Genomic DNA, 24763 nt, shown 5'->3' with positions numbered 1-24763 from the left:
CTGGGCCTGGTGCTTTATGTTTTAGAAAGTTATTAACTACTGATTCAAAAATTTGTTAATAATAATATAGGCCTTTTCAGATTTTCTATTTCTTCTTGTGTGAGTTTTGGCAAATTGCTTTTCAAGTAATTAGTCCTTTTCATCTAGAATATCAAATTTGTAGGCATAGAGTTATTCACAATATTCCTTAATTATCTTTTTAATGCCATGGGATCTGCAGTGATCCTTTTTCATTTCTGAAAAGGGGATCCTTTTTCATTTCTGATATTAATAATTTGTGTCCTCTCTTTTTTTCTTAGTTAGCCCGGCTTGAGGCTTATCAGTTTTAGTGATCTTTTCGAAGAACTTTGTGGTTTCACTTATTTTCTCTATCGATTTCCTTGATCAATTCTGCTGATTTATGGGACTTCCCTAGTGGCACAGTGGTTGAGAATCCACCTCCCAATGCAGGGGATGTGGGTCCAATCCCTGGGCAGGGAACTAGATCCCACATGCATGCCGCAACTAAGAGTTCGCATGCCACAACTAAGGATCCTGTGAGAAGCAACTAAGGAGCACACATGCTGCAACTAAAAGAGCCCACGAGCCACAACTAAGGAGCCCACAAGCTGCAACTAAGACCCAGCACAACCAAAATAAATAAATAAACATTTTTTAAAAACTACATGGCTTATACTCTCCATACACTTGAAAAAAAAATTCCATTGATTTATGCTCTAATTCTTATTACTGCTTTTCTTCTGCTTGCTTTGGATATAATTTGCTCTTCTTTTTCTAGTTTCTCAAGGTGGACGCTTCAATGATTGATTTAGATCTTTCTTCTTTTCTAATACATGCATTCAATGCTATAAATTTCCCACTAAGCACTGCTTTCATTGCATTGCACAAATTTTTATAATTTGTATTGTCATTTTCATTTAGTTTAAAATATTTTAAAATTTCCCATGAGATATCTTTTTTGATCCATATGTTATTTAGAAATATATTGTTTAATATCCATATATTTGGGGATTTTCAGTTCTCTCTCTGTTCTTAATTTCCAGTTTAATATCACTATGGTCTGAGAGCAGACATTGTATTATTTCTATGCTTTTACATTTATTAAAGTGTGTTTTATGGCCCAGAATGTGGCTATCTTGGTGAATGTTTCATGTGAGCTTGAGAAGAATGTGTATTCTGCTGTTGTTGAATAAGTAGTCTATAGATACCAATTATATACAACTGATTAATAGTATTGTTAAGTTCAACTAGGGCCTTACTGATTTTCTGTCTGCTAGATGTATCCATTTCCAACAGGAGGTGATAGTGGATTCATCTACTTCTCCTTGTAATTCTATTACTTTTTGCCACATGTAGTTTCACACTCTGTCATCAGGCACATATACATTAAGGATTATTATGTCTTCTTGGAAAACTGACCTCTGTATCATTATGTAATGCCTCTCTTTATCCCTGATAATTTTCCTTGCTTTGAAGTCTGCTCTGTCTGAAATTATTATAGCTATTGTTGCTTTCTTTCAGTGTTAGTATGCTATAGTTTTCTCTATCCATTTACTTTTGTTCTTTTTTTACATTTTTTAATTGAAGTGTAGTTGATGTGTAATATTATATGTTACAGGTGTACTATACAGTATTTCACAATTTTTAAAGGTTATACTCCATTTATAGTTATTATAAAATATTGGCTATATTCCCTGTGTTGTACAATATATACTTGTAGCTTATTTTATACATAATGGTTTATACCTCTTAATCCCCTATTCCTATACTGCCCCTCCCCCTTTCCCTCTCCCCACTGGTAACCACTAGCTTGGTCTCTATATCTGTGAGTCTGTTTCTTTTTTCTTATATTGACTAGTTTGTTGTATTTTTTAGATTCCACACATAAGTGATATCATACAGTATTTGTCTTTCTCTGTCTGACTAACTTCACTTAGGATAATACCCTCCAAGTCCATCCATGTTGTTGCAAGTGGCAATTTTCATTCTTTTTTATGGCTGAGTAGTATTCCATTGTATATATATACCACATTTTCTTTATTCATTCATCTGTTGATGGATGCTTGAATTGCTTCCATATTTTGGCAACTGTAAGCAATGCTGCTATGAACATTGGGGTGCATGTATCTTTTCAAAATAGTGATTTTGGTTTTTTCGGATATATACCCAGGAGAGGAATTGCTGGGTCATACGGTGGTTCTATTTTTAGTGTTTTGAGAAACCTCCCTACTGTTTTCCACAGTGGCTGTACCAATTTACATTCCCACTAACAGCGTAGGAGGGTTCCCTTTTCTCCACCTTGCTAACGTTTGTTATTTGTGTTCTTTTCGATGATAGCCATTCTGACAGGTATGAGATAATATCTCGTGGTTTTGATTTGCATTTTCCTGATGATTAGCAATGTTGAGCATCTTTTCACGTTCATGTTGACCACCTGCATGTCCTCTTTAGAGAAATGTCTATTCAGGTCTTTTGCACATTTTTTAATTGGGTTGCTTGGGTTTTTTTGATGTGGAGTTGTATAGGCTGTTTATATATTTTGGATATTAACCCCTTATCAGTCATATCATTTGCAAATATTTTCTCCCATTCAGTAGGCTATCTTTTCATTTTGTTGATGGTTTTCCTTGCTGTGCAAAAGCTTTTAAGTTTAATTAGGTCCCATTTGTTTATTTTTGCTTTTATTTCCTTTGCTTTAGGAGACTGCTCCAAAAAAATATTGCTACAATTTATGTCAAAGAGTGTTCTTCCTATGTTTTCTTCTAGGAGTTTTATGGCTTCAGGTCTTATATTTAGGTCTATGAGTTTATTTTTGTATATGGTGTTGGAGAATGTTCTGATTTCATTCTTTTACATGTAGCTGTCCAGTATTCCCAGCACCACTTATTGAAGAGGCTGTCTTTTCTACATTGTATATTCTTGCCTCCTTTGTCATAGATTAACTGACCATAAACACATGAGTTTATTTCTGGGCTCTCTATTCTGTTCTAATCTATCCATTTACTTTTAATCTATATGTGTCTTTATACTTAAAGTAGGCTTCTTAGTGACAACATATAGTCGGTTCTTGTCTTTTAATTGGTTCATTTAGACCACTGATGGCCAAAGTGATTATTGATAGTTGGATTAATATCTACCATATCTATTTGTTGCACTTGTTCTTTGTTCCTATTTTATCTTCCACCCTTTTTCTGTTTTTTTGTAGTTTTAACCACGTTTTATATGATTCCATTTTCTCTTCTTTATTAGCATATCAGTTATACTTCCCTTTATTTTTTACTTTTTTAGTGATTGCCCCAGAGTTTGCAATATACATTTACAACTAATCCAAGTCCACTTTCAAATAACACTATATCACTTCTCAAGCAGTGTAAGTACCTTATAATAACAAAATAATCCTCATTCCTCCCTTTCATCTCTTTTATTATTGCTGTCATTCATTTCACTTATATATAAGCATATACATGATATATTCACGAGCATACATAATCAAATACATTGTTGCTCTTATCATTGTTAATTTTTTTTCTGAATAGGCTCCTTTAATAATTAGTCAAAGAGGAAAAACAGGGCTTCCCTGGTGGCGCAGTGGTTGAGAATCTGCCTGCTAATGCAGGGGACATGGGTTCGAGCCCTGGTCTGGGAGGATCCCACATGCCGCGGAGCAACTGGGCCCGTGAGCCACAACTACTGAGCCTGCGCGTCTGGAGCCTGTGCTCCGCAACAAGAGAGGCCGCGACAGTGAGAGGCCCGCGCACCGCGATGAAGAGTGGCCCCCACTCGCCGCAACTGGAGAAAGCCCTCGCACAGAAACGAAGACCCAACACAGCCAAAAATAAATAATAAATAAATTAATTAAAAAAAAAAAAAGAGGAAAAACAAACTGCCCACCATTTGTCTTCCATTGTCTTCCTTTTTTTAAAAATTGGAGTATAATTGCTTTACAATGTTGTGTTAGTTTCTGCTGTACAACGAAGTGAATCAGCTATGTGTATACATATATCCCCTCCCTCTTGGACCTCCCTCCCATCTCCCCCCATGCCGCCCATCTAGGTCATCACAGAGCACTGAGCTGAGCTCCCTGTACTACACTGCAGGTTCCCACTAGCTATCTGTTTTACATATGGTAGTGTATTTATGTCAAACCTAATCTCCCAATTCATCCTACCCTCCCCTTCCCCCCTGTGTCCACACATCCGTTTTCTACATCTGTGTCTCTATTTCTGCCCTGGTGGTCTTATTATTTTGAATAAACTGTTAAAAAATAAGTTTTTATTTCATCTTCATTTATTCTGTCTTTGATGTCCTTCTTTTCTTTATGTAGATCCAAGTTTCTGACCTATATTATTTCCCTTCTCTCTAAAGAACTTCTTCTAACATTTCTTGCAAGACAGGTCTAATGGCAACAAATTCCCTCAATTTTTGTTTGTCTGAGAAGGTCTTTACTTTGCTTTCATTTCTGAAGGATATTTTGCAGGATACAGAATTCTAGGTTGATTTTTTTTCTCTCAACACTTCAAATTTTCACTTCTCTCTCTTCTTGCTTGCATGGTTTCGGAGAAGTCAGATGTAATTCTTATCTTTGTTCCTCTATAGGTGAGGTAATTTTGTACTTTGGCTTCTGTCAGAATTTATTCTTTATCTCTGATTTTCTTTAGTTTGAATATAATATGCCTTGGTGTAGCTTTTTTGATATTTATCCTGCTTGATGTTCTCTGAGCTTCCTGACTCTGTAGTTTGATATCTGACATTAATTTGGAGAAATTTTCAGTCATTATTGTTTCAAATATTTCTTCTGTTCCTTTCTTTCTTCTCCTTTTGGTACTCCCATTATACGTATGCTATGCCTTTGTATTTGTCCACAGGTTTTGGATATTCTGGATTTTTCAGTCTTTGTTCTCTCTGCTTTTCAGTTTTAGAAGTTTGTATGGATATCTGCTAGCTCACAAATTCTTTCCTCAGCTATGTCCAGTCTATTAACAAGCCTATCAAAGGAATTCTTCATTTCTGTTTCAGTGTTTTTGATCTCTAGCATTTTTTTTTTTAGTTCTTTCTTAGAATTTCCATCTCTTTGCTTACATTGCCTGTTTGATCTTGCTTGAAGTCTACTTCACCCATCAGAGCCCTTAGCATGTTCATCACAGTTGTTTTAAATTCCTTTTCTGATAATTCCAACATCCCTGCCATGTCTGGTTCTGATGCTTATGCTGTCTCTTCAAATTGTGGTTTTGCCTTTCAGTGTGCCTTGTAATTTTTTTTCTTACAGCTACACATGATGTGCTGAGTAAGAAAAACTGTAAATAGGTCTTTAGTAATTTGGTGGTAAGGTGTGGGGGGAAGGGAAGCATTCTATTTTCATATATTAGGTCTTTCTTTCAGTGAGCCTATGCATCTGGACTATGAGCTTCATAAGTGTTTTTCAGTTTTTTCTTCCCCCTTAGGTGGGGCAGGATGGCAAAAGGGGACTGAAGTTGGGTATTTCCTTCCCCTCTCAGTTAGGCTCTGATAATACCCCAGCAGGTTAGGCTCTGGCTCACTAGTTTCTCCTGACAGCCGGCCTTGTTAAGAAGAACAGAGTGCTCTAGCATATTTCAAAGTGGTTCCTTTTTCCCTCCTCCTGCCAGAAGCATGGGGGGATTTTTCTCCAATATTTACTGTGAGAACCTGGTTGAGTTCCTGGAGGTAAATCACAAAATTGTGGGAGCCCCCATGACTGGGTCCTCCTGGAGTTTTTCATTCTCAGAGTCTTCCACACTGAATCTCCAGCAACTTGTCAATTACAGTTCAGGTTTTCCTACCTAGGAATGGTTCTCAGGGCAGTTTCTACTCATGAATCTCTGTTCTGGGTAGCTATTACTCCCTGTATTTGCCTGTCTGTTTTTAAAATCTTCAGTTAATAGTAACTTCCAAGCACGTCATATGTGGAACTGGAAACCACTATTGAACATTTTAAAAATATTACTTTTTATCCTCTTCACCAAGATGCTTACATAGAGTCCAAAGTAAAGGTTCCAACAGCTAGCCATGGAAAGAGTGTGGCTGGAGAAGGCCAGCTGTCCCCAGACAAGTCCATACTTGCTAACATAAAGTGGAATTATCCTCACCACTCAGAAACTCAATGCTGCCAGAATTCCAGAGTTGACTTCACAGATGGTTACTGATTCATTCTTTAAAACTTCTGAGAAAGAAAGAGACTATCTAGAATGTCAACTGTCATGCTTTAACTCTCAAAGGAAATCTTTATCCCTTACATCACAATTAGTTAGGAAGGAGTGGAGGGGCCCAGTGTTCATCACTGTAGACCTCAGAACTCCCCACAATCAGCTGAACAATTTTTAGACCTAATGTGATTATGACCTCCAAAGCAGGAGAGCCAGTGAGCCTGCTTCTAAAGAATTACCAAAGGTATCTATAGGGAGATACCTGTCTTATAGCTTCTCTTTTGCTCATACAAAGCATTTCATAGAAAACAAGTCTGCAGTTGTCCCCAGGTAAAGTGACAATACACAAAGTTGCTCTGTCTAGGAGGAGAGCAGAGGATCTTTCCTCCATCCATGTAAGAGCCAAAGGTATCCATATACAGTCTTAAAAAATTAGAGGGGAACTGGGATCATAATTGGCACTTATATTGAGGATTACAGACCTTTGATAACATATATCCTATTCCTAAGATGCTATATCATTAAGAGTAACCATATCCTTTAAATGCATGTTTGAAAGTCAAGCCCTATCTAACTTTCTATTCAGAAATCTGAGACCTTAAAAAAGGTTTCTTTTCCCGTTCATTTCAAGAATACCATGGATTTTTTTCTCCTACAGAAATTTTAAGTTATATTGACATGGGAAAGAGTATAGCAAAAATTAGATGAGCATATGTATGTATCTATTCAAAACAAAAGTTATAAGCAAAAAACAACTACCCTCAATATGTCTGATGCTCTTGGTTATTTTCTATTCTATTTTGTTTTTTAAAATGCTGCTCATGACCCACTAGAAGACCTTCTAATGGTTAGTGATCCAAAGTTTAAAAATATTGATTTAGACAACTATCCTCTGGAAACAAATATGGAAGCAAATAATAAATAAAATAAACTGGAAAAAAGTTTTTAAATAATGGTTACTTACCTGGTTGATGCAAAAACAACATTGAATGGCATCTGTTGATAAAATGGAAGGAAAGGCCTGGGGGAGAAAGGAAAACACAAATGTGTGGGACTTTTGCATTGTGTGCTCTCTGAGCTTTCGTCCATTGTTAATATTTGTCCCTTGAAATCAGTGAGTTTGAATACTTCATATATCAGTAATTCTCAAACTTTGGCATACACAAAAATCACTGGGGAGTGGGAAGATTCTTGTGTAAAATTCAAATTCCCAGGTCTAGCCCAGGAGATTCAGTAGATATAAGGTAGAGCCAGTGAATCTGCATTTTTAATAAACATCCCAGTGTGTTCTCTGAAGATGGGAAACAAGCCATACTCTGAGAAACAGTGCCGTATACTTGGGCTTCAGCTGGTCATTAGTCCCCAGCAACTTCTCAAGTTCCCTGAGATATTCTGAAATTCCCAATGATTTACTTAAAAAAATTTCCCCCAAAAAATCTAGAAATTGAGTGTAGTATGTTAAGAATTTAACATTTCTCTGAAAAAAATCAGCATAATGTGGACTACAAGTTTACTTTTCTCAAATGAGCTTATGTAGATATAACATCAAGACTATTTTGCTAACTCAGGACCTATAGGGAAATCCTCATCTTATTTTAATCTGATCTGAGTGTATGATTATCACATCAGTATTACTCACAAATGATACAAAGTGAATCTTTTGACCATGTTGGTTTTGGCAACATTCACACAAAGAGAGCATATTTCACCTATTTGCTCTCTTTTAACACTTTCCCCTGCACTACGGCTGTCATGGTGTCTTTTTGCTCTATCTCACTTCATTTGACAACTTCATTTTGTTCTCAAATATACATTCTTATTTGTAATTAGTACCTCTAATGTCAGGCAGACTTAGTTGGAACCCCAACTCTACCACTTGCTATTTATGTGACCTTGAGCAATTTACTTCTCCTCTCTTGGTCTCAGCTTCCTTACTGGTAAAATGGGGATAATATATCTTATCCTATATTTCTGTTCTGAAAATTGATATTGTATACGTAAAGCACTTATAAAGTGATGCCTGGCACACTGCATGCACTTAAAAATGAGAGCTGCTATCATTATTACAAAGTGGCCTCTAATAATATTAGGGCTCATATTCACAGTAATTATTTTCTACCTTTCAAAATATTTATAGCGATTCTTTCCAGTAACATCAGGATCTTCATAAACTTCTTTAGGCATCTGAAAAGAAGTGTCAGTTCTAAAACGAAGCAGGAAAACATTATTCAAGTCTAACATATAATTTCCAATTCATATTTATATGTCTATAAAGTAGGGGATACACAGGGTAGCTCAGACTGAGAGCAAAGTCTTCTATAACATGCATCTTACTGTCCTTCATCTCAGACTAGAATTGTTACTTTCCCTGAGCCAGGAAACCAGGAGCCAACAAGTAGAACTGAAAGCTAATAAATGAGTAGACTTACGAAATCTCACATACGAAACTACCCACTTTTAGTTAATGGCACATGAGAATTACAAAATTTTAAAAAACGAAGTTTTATGTCTAGGCTGTAAGGTAGCATTTTAAAAGAAATTTACTAGGTATGAACTTGTAAATATCCCTTAAAAGAATAAGCAATTCAAGAGATCTGTCTCTGAAGGTGCCTTGGCTGCAAGTCTCCAAAAAGTGTATTTGGATACTAGCAGAAAAGTACACTTGCAATTTCTAAGATGAATCAAAGAAACAATAAACGCATTCACTTCTACCTTTGGTGGTAAGTTATCACTTAATATACATATGCACTCCAACCTTTGGAGAACATCTACTGACCAATAAACCTATAACCATTGCTCCTGAATCAGGCTTGTTTTGGTCAAAGGGCTTAAGAAAGAGAATTTGAGCTCAACTGGTCTAGGTATAACATCACAATTGTATATTTTTTTTTAAGATTTTTTTCTTTGATGTGGACCATTTTTAAAGTCTTTATTGAATTTGTTACAATATTGCTTCTGTTTTATGTTTTGGTTTTTTAGCCACAAAGCATGTGGGATCTTAGTTCCCTGACCAGGGATCGAACCTGCACCCCCTGCATTGGAAGGTGAAGTCTTAACCACTGGACCACCAGGGAAGTCCCTGTACATTTTAAAATAATACAGAATGAATAAATAAAATTTTTAAGAAGAACAATGCATTCATTAAAAACATGAGTAGCAGCTGAAGCTACCGGACACTTACACAGCAAGTTTCCGGAGGGCTTCTTTGTGTCTCTCCTCATGTCCCTTCCAGTCCTGACTGATGAATGATGGAACAGGATCTGCCTTGCTCCAATACACAGAATATCTTGGATAATGAATCAGGCTACTGAACATGGTTCTATACCTGGGAACCCTTCTCTAATGTTAGGACAGGAAGGCAGGGGAAAAAAGGACAAAATTATATCATCAGATTTTCTAAAGTATTTTACTACTGCAAACTTTTTAAAGGCACAAAACAGTGTATATGACATAGGCTATTGGTATATGCATAGACTATCTCTAGAAGGGTATTCAAGAAACTGATGCTAATGGATGATTATGTGAAGAGGGCTAAGGGTAGCATTTACTTTATACCATGTAAGCTTTTGTACTCTTTGAATTCTTTCAACACAGGCATATATTACTTTTCTCATTGAAATAACTTAGGTTATAATGAGTCCTTTATTCACTATTAGTTAGTTAATCCTCACATTGGGCCACAAGTATTAAGATACTTTGTCCCCTGGTAATCGTGGCAAAGTAATCTCTGCAGAATATAAAATCCAGTGGAGATTTGGTGATTAGCCAATCTGATCAGCGCAGTTAGCCAAACTAGATGGTTCAGGTCCATTAGGCTGCCTTAGTGGATGAATAAGACCTACCAGTTTGCTTCGAATCAGGGTGGCCTGAATATTTGCCTGGCTGTGGTCTTTCTCACTTGACATGATAAACAATGGATCTGTGAAATAAACAATAAGGTAGTATAAGGAATAGAACATATCTACTCCTAGGCAGAGAATAGTAAAGAAATATAATTTCTTAATTGGAAAACAAATTAGAAAATTTAGATATTGCCTAACTCTGCAGCAGCTCATAGCCTTATTACTCTACCACCAGTGAGGGTCTATGAGATGCATTTCTTTTCTGTGTATTCCAAAGTCAGTTAATAGAATCAGAATGCAAAAAGAAGGCTGAACGTGTTTTCAAGCACCATAGCCTAAATAGGCTCTCTTCTCTCCTATGAACAAACCGCCTTCTGGGTCTGGATAGTCCTGGAAATACTGCAAGAAGAAAGACCATGTATATACACACAACACCCATTTCCAAGGGAAAGAAACAATAACTTTGGACACTATCTCCCATATTCAGTTCACAGGAGAGATACAAACTCTTAACAGTGTTTGAGTTTAAACTCTATCACCCATAACTGGTAGACAGGGTAAGAAAATGTCATTCTCTAATAAGAGATAAAGAAGATCAGCTATTTTTAGAATTCACCCCTTAAGATGGGACTAAGTTATTTCTCCCAGTTCAAAAAAGATTGCCCTGCTGCTATAAGTATGGGTTTGTTAGATATATCTCTAAAGTGACAAAGAATATTCATGATTGATTATACTACCCCTTAAAATCAAACAATTTGACATTAAGTTCACAAGCAACCTTCAGATACAGACTTGATTTATCAAGTAGACATCTCTTGAGAAACAAATACCCTGACCAACTAGTCTAGACATCTTGGTAACATATATTTCTCCACAGAAATTATTAAATTGGTATTGTGATTTAGAAATAAATCTCTTTTGAATTTAGATGATGTAAGTCAATTTCCAGAACCTAATGACTCCTCAGTTACCCAGTTGCACACGAACAGCACAACTGCAGCCACTGACCCAGTGATTTCTTTTAAATCATTTAAAATAAGAGTATGTAGAAATTTCACTTTGTCCTATACTATTTCCAATGTATCAGAGATGTTGAAGCTATAGTCGTTCTTCTGTTTAAACAGGTGCATTCATTCTGTCTTCAAATTCAGTAGCCTATAATTTGAGGCCATAAAATCTGGTCTCTTCATTCCTAATCAGCCCAGTTTCCATCACTTCTCAACTCGATATCACTGGGTCAGTAGTTGCAATTGTGCTGGTCAACTGAAATTAATTTAACCCACATTTCTCCTAAGTCTGAACAATAAATAATAAACCATTCTCCTCTTATTTCCATAAGGAGTGTGGAGACATGACATCTACAGGAACATTTTTACATCTATAAAAGATAATGACACAATACTCTATGATTTGTGACTACACATTCTACAACATAGCCTAAAACTGTGCTCAAAATCAGTGCTCAAATGGCAATGGAGAGGTCTCTGAGATGCCCAAGTAATAGCAGTCACCAGGTCATTACTTGCTTACTCCTAGACAGTTATTAAGTGCTTTATGTGCAATATTCCATTTAATCCTCAAAAAACCCAATGAGGTCGGCACTAGGCCTCCATTTTATAGAAAAGGAAACCAAGGCTTCAAGAAGTCAGCAACTGAGGGGATCAAAATGGTGGAGTAGGAGGACATGGAGCTCACCTCCCCCCATAAACACATCAAAAATATATCTACATGTGGAACAATTCTCAATGGAAACTGGCAGAAGAACTGCTATACAACCAAAGCTGCAATAAAGATCTCCATGTAACTGGGTATGATGGGAAAAAAAGGTATCAGATCAGGACCTGCATCCCTGGGAGGGATCTGAAAGGAAGAAAAGGTCCACATGGGTGGACCTTCACTCTGGGGAGTGAGCAGATCAAGCCACAGTTTGGGCATCCAATTCCTGGGATTCCTGCACAGAGGAGTAAAGCCCCCTTGCCTGCTGGGAAATTCACTGAGACAGACAGAAAGACTGAAGAAGCCTAGACTCTACTCGATAGGAGTGCACGTGTGCTGGCTTGCTAACAATCAGGGATGAGAGAGCCTTGCACTGGTGGCTGCCACCTCACCGCACTTCCCAATCCAAATGGGCGAATGGCCTAGCCCCACTCAGTCCACACCACAGCTTGGCATGAGATCTGGGCAGAGACCTGGTCTAGCTATGCAGAGACAGATCAGAGGGCCTGGGAGGTTATCGGGGTTGGGGGGCCCTGCAGAGCCCATTATAAGTGCACGCACAGGGGCAGTGGGTCTAGCTGGGCAGAAATTGTCAGCGTGTGTACCTGGTGGCACCACAAGAGTGTGAAGGGGCTAAGTACTGAATCTCGGGCAGACAGGCCCTGGGCAGGGGTATGCAGCAGTTCATTTCCCAGCAAGAGCGCCCAGCCTCCGCCCACTCCACACCACAGCTTAGCACTACATCTTGGGAAGAACGGTCCTGGGAAAAGACTGCCACAGAGGCAGCCCAGATCTCAGGCAGCAAAGCAGCCAGCTCAACTCCTGCAACCACAACCTGACTGCCAGCCCCAGCCTAGCAAATGCCCCAGCCCCATCCACTCCACACCACAGCCCTGCACTAGATCTGGGATGAACACAACAGAGAAAGGGACGTGAACTTGGACTGCTTCTGAGTGGAACCACGGATGCCCACACAGGTGGTGCACAGGTCTTCTGTGACCACACAGGCCTCATTTGCTTCAGGATTTACCTCCCTTGGGGCAGGATGCACACTCAAGGGCTACAGAGCCTGATCGAACCCAACCCTCAGGCCAACTATTCCAACAACTGGGGAGCAGGCCCTACCCCCAAAAGTACGGTGACAGTCACGGAGCAGAGAGGAAGCCCTGCCTCACATCCAGCACAGGCTCTAGATATGACAACACCAAGCACACCTCCTATCAAGGGGGTAACGACAAGCACACCCTGAGGAAAAATGTGGCTGGCATCCATACCAAAACCAGCCCTTGCACCAAAAATACTGGAGACATACCATCTTTGCAGGGTCAATCCCACATAAAAACACCCCTTCAAGGCCACAGTAGATAGCTGTTTTCTCCTAAATTCATAGACAGGGAAAGTTAAGTAAAATTAAAAAGCATAGGAACTATTTCCAATCAACAGAACAAGAGAAATCCCCTGAAATAACGAATAATGAAACAGACCTCACCAGTCTACTAGACCTTGAGTTCAAAAAGAAGGTAATAAAAATGCTAAAGGAATTAAGAAAGATTATCAATAGAAATGCAGATCACCGTAACAAGGAACTAGAAACTATAAAGATGAACCAATCAAAATTAGACAATTCAATTGCTGAGATAAAAACCAATCTAGAAGCAATGAATAGCAGACTAAATGACACAGAAGAATGAATAAGTGATCTGGAAGATAGAATAATGGAAATTATTCAATCAGAACAGCAGACAGAAAGACAAATGAAAAAAATAAAGGCAACATACGAGATCTATGGGATAATATGAAGTATGCCAACCTACACATAATAGGGGTTCTAGAAGGAGAAGAGAGAGAGAGAGAAGGGGATCAAGAATGTATTTGAAGAAATTATGGCTGAAAAGTTCCCAAACCTAAATAAGGAAACAGATATCCAGGTACAGGAAGCAAAGAGGGTCCCAAACAAGATGAACACAAACAGACCCACACCAAGACATATCATAATTAAAACAGCAGAAGTTAAAGATAAACAGAAAATTCTAAAGGCAGCAAGAAAAAAACAAAGAGTTAGTTACAAGGAAAACCTCATAAGGCTATCAGCTGATTTCTCTACAGAAACTTTGCAGGCCAGTAGGGAGGGCCATGGTATATTCAAAGTCCTGAAAGGGAAAAAACTGCAACCCAGGATACTCTACCCAGCAGGATTATCATTTAGAATAGAAGGAGAGATTTAAAAATACCTCAGACAAGCTAAAACTAAATGAATTCAGCAATACTAAACTTACCCTAAAAGAAATATTGAAGGGTCTTCTCTAAACAGAAAAGAAGCAAGAAACTATAGGAAAGGCAAATATATGAAAGGATTAAATATCATTTAAATAAGCCAGTACATAGATTAAAAAATATTTTGTAAAAGCAACTATAACTACAATTAACAGTAAAAGGATAAGCATGAAGATGTAAAATAGGGCATGAAAATCACAACATGTGGGGGAGGGGAGTATAAAAATGTAGATCTTTTAGAATGTGTAAATTTAAAGCAAGTGGATATAGTTGTGGGTCAACATAATTGAATTCCATGGTAACCACAAATCAAAAACATACAATAGGGGGACTTCCCTGGTGGTGCAGTGGTTAAGAATCTGTCTGCCAATGCAGGGGACATGGGTTCGATCCATGGTCCGGGAAGATCCCACATGCTGCAGAGCAACTAAGCTCGTGCTCCACAACTACTGAGCTTTTGCTCTAGAGCCCGCGAGTCACAACTACTGAGCCCACGTGCCACAACTACTGAAACCTGCACACCTAGAGCCCGTGCTCTGCAACAAGAGAAGCCACCACAACGAGAAGCCCACGCACTGCAACAAAGAGTAGCCTCCGCTCACCGCAACCAGAGAAAACCTGCACACAGCAATGAAGAACCAACACAACCAAAAAAAAAAAAAAACACAGATTCACAAAAACCAAAAAGAAAGGAACTCAAGAATACTAAAAAAGGAAAAACAAAAAGAATACATGAACAAAGAAGAACTACAAAAACAACCAGAAAACAAGGTTTAAAATGGCAGTAAGTACATACCTATCAATAATTACTTTAAGTATGGATGGACTAAATACTCCAATCAAAAGACATAGAATGGGGACTTCCCTGGTGGTGCAGTGGTTAAGAATCTGCCTGCCAATGCAGGGGACATGGGTTTGAGCCCTGGTCTGGGAAGATCCCACATGCCACGGAGCAACTAAGCCCGTGCACCACAACTACTGAGCCTGCACTCTAGAGCCCGCAAGCCACAACTACTGAAGCCTGTGCACCTAGAGCCTGTGCTCCACAACAAGAGAAATCACCGCAGTGAGAAACCCAAGCACTGCAGTGAAGAGTAGCCCCCGCTCGCCTCAACTAGAGAAAGCCTGCACGCAGCAATGAAGACCCAACTCAGCCAAAAAAAAATAAAAAGAATAAAATAAATAAATTAAAAAACAAAAGATACTAGCAAACTGATTCCAACAATACATTAAAAGGATCATACACCATGATCAAGTGGGATTTATCCCAGGAATGCAAGGATTCTTCAGTATATGCAAATCAACCAATGTGATACACTATATTAACAAACTGAAGGATAAAAAACTATGATAATCCCAACAGATGCAGAAAAAGCTTTCCACAAAATTCAACACCCATTTATGATAAAAACTCTTCAGAAAGTGGACACAGAGGGAACCAACCTCAACATAATAAAGGCCATATATGACAAACCCACAGCTAACATCATACTCAATGGTGAAAAGCAGAAAGTATTTCCTCTAAGATCAGGAAGAAGACAAGGATGCCCACTGTCATCACTTTTATTGAACAGTTTTGGAAGTCCTAGCCACAGCAATCAGAGAAGAAAAATAAATAAAAGGAATCCAAATTAAAAAGAATAAGTAAAACTGTCATTTTTTGCACATAGCGTCCTAAAGACGCTATCAGAAAACTACTAGAGCTCATCAGTGAATTTGGTTAAGTTGCTAGATACAAAATCAATGTACAGGAAACTGTTGCATTTCTATACACTAACAAGGCAATATCAGAAAAAGAAATTAAGGAAACAATCCTGTTTACATCATATCAAAAAGAATAAAACACCTAGGAATAAACCTACCTAAGGAGGCAAAAGACCTCTACTCTGAAAACTATAAGACACTGATGAAAGAAACTGAAGATAACACAAACAGATGGAAAGAATGAAACAGATGGAAACAGATGGAAAAACCATGTTCTTGAATTGGAAGAATCCATATTGTTAAAATGACCATACTACCCAAGGCAATCTACAGATTCAATGCAATCCCTATCAAATTACCAATGGCATTTTCACAGAACTAGAAAAAAAATTTTTTTAATTTGGATGGAAACACAAAAGACCCCGAATAGCCAAAACAATCTTGAGAAAGAAGAACAGAGCTGGAGGAATCACACTCTCTGACTTCACACTATACTACAAAGCTACAGTAATCAAAACAGTATGGTACTGGCACAAAAACAGACATACAGATCAATGGAACAGAATAGAGAGCCCAGCAATAAACCCATACACCTACAGGCAATTAATCTATGACAAAGGAGGCAAGAATATACAATGGAGAAGAGACAATCTCTTCAATAAGTGGTGCTGGGGAAACTGGACAGCTACATGTAAAAGAATGAAATTAGAACATTCTCTAATACCATATACAAAAATAAACTCAAGATGGATTAAAGACCTAAGTGTAAGCCCAGATACTATAAAACTCCTAGAGGAAAACATAGGCAGAAGACTCTGACATAAATCATAGCAATATTTTTTTTGGATCCATCTCCTAGAGTAATAGAAACAAAACCAAAAATAAACAAATGGGACCTAATTAAACTTAAAAGCTTTTGCATAGCAAAGGAAACCATAAACAAAACAAAGACAACCTACAAAGTGGGAAAAAATATTTGCAAATGATGCTACCAGCAAGGGATTAATTTCCAAAATACACCAACAGCTCATATACTTTAATATCAAAAAAACAAACAACCCAATAAAAAGTGACCAGAATACCTAAATAGACATTTCTCCAAGAAGGCATATAGATGGCCAACAGGCACATGAAAAGATGTTCAATATCGCTAATTATTAGAGAAATGCAAATCAAAACTACAATGAGGTATCACCTCACATCAGAATGGCCATCATTAACAAGCCTACAAATAATAAATACTGGAGAGGGTGTGGAGAAAAAGGAATCCTCCTACACTGTTGGTGGGAATGTAAATTGGTGCAGCCACTATGGAGAACAGCATGGAGGTTCTTTAAAAAACTAAAAATAAAGTTACCGTATGATCCTTAAATCCCACTCCTGGGCATTTATCTGGAGAAAACTCTAATTTGAAAAGATACATGCACCCCAAAGTTCATAGCAGCACTATTTACAATAGCCAAGACCTGGAAGCAACCTAAATGAACATCAACAGATGAATGGATAAAGAAAATGTTGTGTGTGTGTGTGTGTGTGTATATATATATATACACACACACACACACACACACACACACACACACACACACCCCCCCCACATATATATATATGTATATACAATGGACTATTACTCAGCCATAAAAAAATAATGAAATAATAACATTTGCAGCAAAATGGATGGACTTAGAGATTATCTATCATATTAAGTGAAGTAAATCAGGCAGAGAAAGACAAATATCATATGATATCACTTATATGTGGAATCTTAAAAAAATGATACAAATGAACTTATTTACAAAACAGAAACAGACTCACAGACGTAGAAAACAAACTTATGGTTACCAAAGGGGATAGTGTGGGAGGGGAGGGGAGAGATAAATTAGGAGTTTGGGATTAACATATACACACTACTATATATAAAACAGATAAACAAAAAAGACCTACTGTATTGCACAGGAAACTATATCCAATATCTTACAATAACCTGTAAAAGAAAAGAATCTGAAAAAGTATATACGTGTGTGTGTGTATATATATATATATATATATATATATATATATATATATATATATATATATATATGTGTGTATCTGAATCACTTTGTTGTACATCTGAAACTAACCCAACATTGTAAATTAATTCTACTTAAATTTTTTAAATGGTTAAAAATTTTAATTAAAAAAATTTTTTTAAGAAAAGATGAAAAGAATATTTTACGAAATACAAGAAGAAAGAGCTAAAAAGAATTAAAAGTTTTCCCTCTGGGAGGTAATAATTAAAAAGGCAGGACAGTGTGGGGAAGAGAAGTGCTGTTTTGTTTGGTTCTGGTTTTGGTATGTTTGGATCAGCCACTTCATTTACATGATTTCCTAAACTTGTAATTTGCAGATGTCTGGAGCTCTTGCCAACTTGTTTCCTACCAACTAACCACAGCAACAATTTCTGTTTTGGCTCAACCAAGCTGCAGTCCAAGCAGCAGGCACAGCCCAGTGTCTCTTTACCTCATGTCTGCACCAAGTGTCCCTCACCTTCCCCTTAGTTTTTCTCTGTGACCTGGAGAGGTGCAAATCCATGGGAAATGCATATCACCTTCGCATGTCTCTTACTGAGGAGACATAAACCAAGGTTTTAACCAAAGAGAGACAGAAGCCAGCAGGTAAATTCTCCTTCCACTCCAGGGCTGGATTATTGATAGGCAAAGTAACACATACTGCTTCTCAGAAAAATGGTTTTACTTTTACTTGATACAAACTTTGTGGTAATCACCCTGGTAACACATAAGTCTTATTTTCTCTCTGACATTCCCTGTCTCAGTCACATTTCCCTATCTCTGGTTTCTTTTGGATTGTACTTCTTAATAAAGTAGTAGCCTATGAACGTTTACCTCAAGGTCTGCTTTGGGAAAAGCCCACAGGAAAACAGCTGATATCAGGGGAAAAAAAAAATTGAAAAAGAAGAACAAACAAAACCCAAAGTCAGAAGAAGGAAGGAAATAATAGAGATCAGCGAGGAAATAAGATAGAGATAAAATAACCATAGAAAAGATCAATAAAACCAAGTGCTGTTCTTTTGTTTTTGTTTTTTTTTTTTTGAAAAGAGGAACAAAATTGACAAACCTCTAGCCAGGCTCACCAAGAAGAAAAGAGAGAGGACCCAAATAAATAAAATAAGAAATGAAAGAGGCAAAATAACAACTGACACCACATAAATACAAAAACTCATAAGACAATACTGTGAACAGTTATATGCCAACAAATTGGACAACCTAGAAGAAATGAACAAGTTTCTAGCAACATACAGCCTGCCAAAACTGAGCCAAGAAGAAACGGATAATTCGAACAGACCAATCATTGAGGTGAAACAGAATCTGTAATTTAAAAAAAAAAAAACTCCCTCCACATTGTAAATTAACTCTACTTAAAAAACAAAACGAAACAAAACTCCCTCCAAAGAAAAGTCCAGGTCAGGGTGACTTCACTCGGGAATTTACCAAACTTACAAAGAAGAATTTATACCTACCCTGCTCAAACTATTCCAAAAAATTAAGAGGAGGGAACACTCCCAAAGTCATTCTGTGAAGCTACCATCACCCTGATACCAAAACCAGACAAAGCCACTACCAAAAAAGAAAATTACAGGCCAATATCTTTGATGAATATAGATACAAAAATCCTCAACAAAATATTAGCAAACTAAATCCAACAATACATAAAAAGGATCATACACCATGATCAAGTTGGATTCATTCCAGGGTAGCAAGGATGGTTCAACATACACAAATCAATCAATGTGATACAGCATATTAACAGAAGGAAAGACAAAAACCACATGACCATCTCAATACACACAGACAAAGCATTTGACAAAATTCAATGTCCATTCATGATAAAAACTCTCACCAAAGTGGGTATAGAGGGAACATACCTGAACATAATAAACCACAAACCCACAGCCAACATAATAGTCAATGGTGAAAAGCTGAAAGCCTTCTAGCTAAATTCAGGAACAAGAAAAGGATGCCCACTCTCACCACCTCTATTCAACATAGTATTGGAAGCCCTAGCCATAGCAATGAGACAAGAAAAAAAATAAAAAAGTATCCAAATTGGAAGGGAAGAAGTAAAACTGTCACTATTTGCAGATGGCATGAGACTCTATATAGAAAACACTAAAGTATCCATACAAAAACTATTAGAACTAATAAATGAATTCAGCAAGGTAGCAGGATACAAGATGAATATACAGAAATTTGTTGCATTTCTTTATACTAACAATTAAATATCAGAAAGTTAAAAAAAAATCCCATTTAAAATTGCATCAATAAAAAAATATCTAGGAATAAACCTAACCAAGGAAGTGAAAGACCTGTATGCTGGAAACTATAAAACATTGATAAAGGAAACTGAAGATGATTCAAAGAAATGGAAAGATATCCCATGCTCTTGGATTGGAACAATCAGTATTGTTAAAATGGCCATACTACCCAAAACAATCTACAGATTTAATACAATCCCTATCAAAATACCCATAACATTTTTCACACAACTAGAACAAATAATCCTAAACTTTATATGGAACCACAAAAGACCCAGAATTGTCAAAGCAATCCTGAGGAAAAAGAACAAAACTGGAGACATACCCTTCCAGACCTCAAACTATTCTACAAAGCTACAGTAATCAAAACAGCATGGTATTGGCACAAAAACAGACATATAGATCAACAGAACAGAATAGAGAGCCCAGCAATAAACCCATGTACCTATGGTCAATTTATCTATGACAAAGGAGGCCAGAATATACAATGGAGAAAAGACAGTCTCTTCAACAAGTGGTACTGGGAAAGCTAGACAGCTAGCTACATGTAAATTAATGCAATTAGAACACTCCCTCAAACCATTTACAAAAATAAACTCAAAATGATTTAAAGACCTAAATATAAGACATGAAACCATAAAACTCCTAGAAGAGAACATAGGGAAAATATCCTCTGACATAAATTGTAGCAATATTTTCTTAGATCAGTCTCCTAAGGCAAAAGAAATAAAAGCAAAAATAAACAAATGGCACCTAATCCAACTTAAAAGATTTTGCACAGTAAAGCGAACCATCAACAAACTGAAAAAACCTACGGAATGGGAGAAAATATTTGCAAACAATGTGACCAACAAAGGGTTAATAACCAAAATATACAAACAGCTCACACAACTCAATATCAAAAACAAACAGGGACTTCCCTGGTGGCGCAGTGGTTAAGAATCCACCTGCCAATGCAGGGGACACGGGTTTGATCCCTGGTCCAGGGAAGATCCCACATGCCATGGAGCAACTAAGCCTGTGTGCCACAACTACTGAGCCTGCACTCTAGAGCACGCGAGCCACAACTACTGAGCCCATGTGCCACAACTACTGAAGCCCACGTGCCCTAAAGCCTGCATGCCACAACAACTGAGCCCACGTGCTGCAACTACCGAAGCCCGCGCACTCTAGGGCCCGTGTGCCGCAACTACTGAGCCCATGTTCTACAACTACTGAAGCCCGCACGCAAAGAGCCCATGTTCCACAACAAGAGAAGCCAACGCAATGAGAAGCCTGCGCACCACAATGAAGAGTAACCCCTGCTCACTGCAAAGAGAGAAAGCCCGCATGCAGCAACGAAGACCCAACGTGGCCATAAATAAATAAATAAATAAATAAAAACAACCCAATCAAAAAATGGGCAGAAAACCTAAATAGACATTTTCCAAAGAAGACATACAGATAGCCAAGAAGCATGAGAAACTGCTCAACATGACTAATTATTAAAGAAATGCAAATCAAAACCACCATGAGGTATCACCACACAGTGGTCAAAATGGCTATCATGAAAAAGTCTATAAATAATAAATTCCTAAGAGGGTGTGGAAAAAAGGGAACCCTCCTACACTGTTGGTGGGAATGTATAAATTGGTGCAGCCACTATGGAAAACAGTATGGAGGTTCCTTAAAAAATTAAAACTAGAGCTAATATATGATCCACTAATCCCACTCCTGGGTATATAGCTGTAAAAAATGAAAACTCTAATTTGAAAAGATACCTGCACCCCAATGTTCATAGCAGCAGTATTTACAACAGCCAAAATATGGAAGCAACCCAGTGCCCATCAGCAGATGATTGGCTTAAGAAAATGTGGTATATATATATATATATATATATATATATATATATATATATATATATACATACACACACACACACACACACACACACACACACACTGGACTATTACTCATCCATAGAAAAAGAATGAAATATTGCCATTTGCAGCAACATGTATGAATCTAGAGAATATTATACTTGGCAAAGTAAGTCAGACAAAGACAAATATTGTACGATATCACTTATATGGGGAATCTGAAAAATAATACAAATGAATCTACATACAAAACAGACTCACAGACATAGAGAATAAACTTATGGTTACCAAAGGGGAAAGGGAGGAGGGAGGGATAAATTAGGAGTATGGGATTAACAGATACAAACTACTATACATAAAATAGATAAGCAACAAGGATTTACTGTAAATTAAATATAATAACCTACAATGGAAAATAATCTGAACTATATATATAAATAACTGAATTACTTTGCTGTATACCTGAAATTAACACAGTACTGTAAGTCAACCATACTTCAAAGAAATTTATTAAAAAATAAATAAGTTGGCAACTTATTGATTGGCAGTTGATTTGAACACCAATCCTTTCGGCTCCCAGGCCTAATGTTATCAAAAGCCCATGAATTTAATGGGGGAAATTTTTCCATGGAAATCATGAAACAGCCCCTCAGCCAATTTACCCATATTGTAAAAATAATTCTAAGAAGCACAGGAAGTTGTCACAACAAAGTAATGGTGACGATGAGGAAGTGTTTCAAACCCCAAAATATGATGATTACTTTTTGGGAAAACTATAATCAATTGCAGATTCTGGGGGGAAAGAAAGGAGGAAAGAGCTCTTGATAAACCCAAGAAGTATTTTAAAATATTTTTGAAAGCTAGGAAAAATATATCATATTTAAAAGACTTTAATTAGCAGGGCAGTAGTGTAGCTACTAATCCATCAACAAATGTAGATTCAGGGAAGTGACAAAGTATTGTGGGCACTTCGAGTGAGACACTTGAGAGATACAAAGCATTAAAGTCAAGTTAAATGCAAAATGGTATATAAATGAGGTAAGATTTATAAAAGAATGGTGTTAACTCTAAAGTACTATACAAATGTAAGCAATCATTACACATTCCCAACACCAGGAAATGGCTACCCTAAAGATTCCCATCCAAAGGAGACCCTGGGATTCCCAGAGGAAATAACACGTGGTTAAAAGTAGGGTGATGAGGGCAAAACTGGAAAAAATCATGCTTTACTTATTATAATTATTTTAGTAGTAAATTCAATAATTCAAATAATTCATAATAAATTACATAGCACCTAACATATGTACCAGCACTGGAATAAGTGCGGAGAAGGCTACAAAAATGTATAGAACAAGAACTTAAAGAACTCAGGGAACTTATGGTCCAGTAGAAGAGACAGAACATAAATGAACAATCAGGTCGTTAAAATAAACTGGGGCTTTACTGGCCCAAAGGACCTAGTGGACCTAGTTTATAAGCAACACTCTGATGGATAAGAATAAGCTTAAATAAAAAGAGAAACCTCAAAACAAAGATGAGATAAACTGGCCCTTCTTTACCTAGAATGCCAAATTTGGAGTTGCCCAGGGAATGGAAGCAGGAAGGTCATTCTCTTTGGGCATTTTATGCAGTTTGCATGCGGGAGTGTTGAGTGAATCTCCAAGTCAGAACGCCAGGAACAGGATTCAGGACGATTGCTTAAGGCTGTGCAAATTATCAGAAAAAGAGGGTGGAGAAGAGTCAGGTGTTCCCGCTCAGTGCTCTGAGATGCAGAGCGCACCTGCGGTCTCCGAGACACACCACCGCCCCCCCGTTCCCCGAGAGCGTCACCACCTGGGGGGCTTGGAGCTGCCCCCACCCAACAGAAGACGACCGCGGGCAAAGGATCCGTCCTGAGGTTCGTCTTTTGTCCGCCGCGCCCCCGGCCAGGTCCCACCGTCTCAAAGCCCACCTGGCCCACGAGTCGGCAACTCAGGAGGGAGGTCTGGAGCCGCCCTTACCGTATAGGAAATCATATGTTCGATTGGCAGAGACTTTGCCCCAGGGCCCCGACCTCCCTCCGCACCGGGTTTGAGACACCTGCAGCTTGGCCTGGGGCTCTTCGATGGTCACTACGTGACTCATGGTGCCGGCTCTTCCCTGCGGCCAGCCAGGACCGACTACGGAGACCGAAATACTGTGTGCAGCGTAGCTATAGTAACCCCCGCGAGGAACGAGGGCTGAGCGAGGACACACAGCTAGTCCAGAGGAGAGGGGCGGCACTCGCGTGAGAGAGGAGGAGCCGAGTGACAACAAGGAAGGGGCGGGGCGAGGAGCAGGAGAGGCGGGGCTGAGCGAAGTTACGGGGCGGGGCTCGTGAAGGGAGGGGCGGGGCGGGCGTGGTGGAGGAGGAGCCGAGTGATGACAAGGGTGGGGTGGGGCGAGGCGCAGGAGCATAAGGACCGGAAAGTGCGCGGAAGAGAGGAGCGTGAGGTGTGGCGGAAGAGGGAGGGAGAAAGGAGGAAAGAAGGGCAGGCCTGGGGAGGGGAGGGGAGGAGGGAAGGGAGAGGGACGGCCTCGCTTCCCACTTAACTCCCGTGACCAAGCCACGAGCATTTAGCCGCCCGCCAGGGTCAAGGCCAGGGGCCCGCAGGCTGGGGAAAAGGCTGCTGCTTGAATCCTGCAGCCATCGGCCAGTTACACTCCGTAGCCTCTTTCGGAAATGCCTGGGAAATCGCAGCACCTTCTAGAGTAGCTGGGGGTTTCATTTCGGACATCCCCTCTCCGCGGGGCTTGTTCGAGCTGAGGAATCCAAGCTCCTGAACGTCAGCCTTTGGCACACTGAGCTCTGGCCGTGAGTGTCAGCGTTTGGGGTGGGCTGGGTAATTAGTAACTGTTGATTCGCATTCTGCT

General features: G+C 38.5%; 1 protein-coding gene across 14 annotated transcripts in view; it reads right to left on the bottom strand.

Annotated features, from left to right (window-relative positions):
* Window positions 1-24763, bottom strand: part of CFAP91 (cilia and flagella associated protein 91) — a 140253-nt gene that overhangs the window by 106692 nt on the left and 8798 nt on the right. For 9 of the 14 annotated variants that reach the window (XR_014245420.1, XR_014245421.1, XR_014245422.1 and 6 more), the window contains exons 1-5: window positions 23872-24120; window positions 10004-10080; window positions 9343-9500; window positions 8281-8364; window positions 7126-7182 (exon numbers count right to left, since the gene is read on the bottom strand). Coding sequence is in view for 8 of the 14 variants with exons in the window: in XM_082394888.1 (XP_082251014.1) it covers window positions 7126-7182; window positions 8281-8364; window positions 9343-9500; window positions 10004-10080; window positions 23872-23995 (500 nt within the window). In the remaining 6 variants the exon portion in view is untranslated. Of the gene's footprint in view, window positions 1-7125; window positions 7183-8280; window positions 8365-9342; window positions 9501-10003; window positions 10081-10196; window positions 10403-23430; window positions 23576-23871; window positions 24121-24763 lie in introns of those variants that run through there. The other 5 variants (XM_082394889.1, XM_082394895.1, XM_082394892.1 and 2 more) reach the window with 5 other exon arrangements.

Source organism: Balaenoptera borealis (genome assembly GCF_965194805.1).
Source record: "Balaenoptera borealis genome assembly, chromosome: 5".
In the NCBI taxonomy this organism is placed as follows: Eukaryota; Metazoa; Chordata; class Mammalia; order Artiodactyla; family Balaenopteridae; genus Balaenoptera; species Balaenoptera borealis.
Note: the sequence above shows the minus strand (reverse complement) of the source record. Positions and strands in the feature narration are given on the sequence as shown.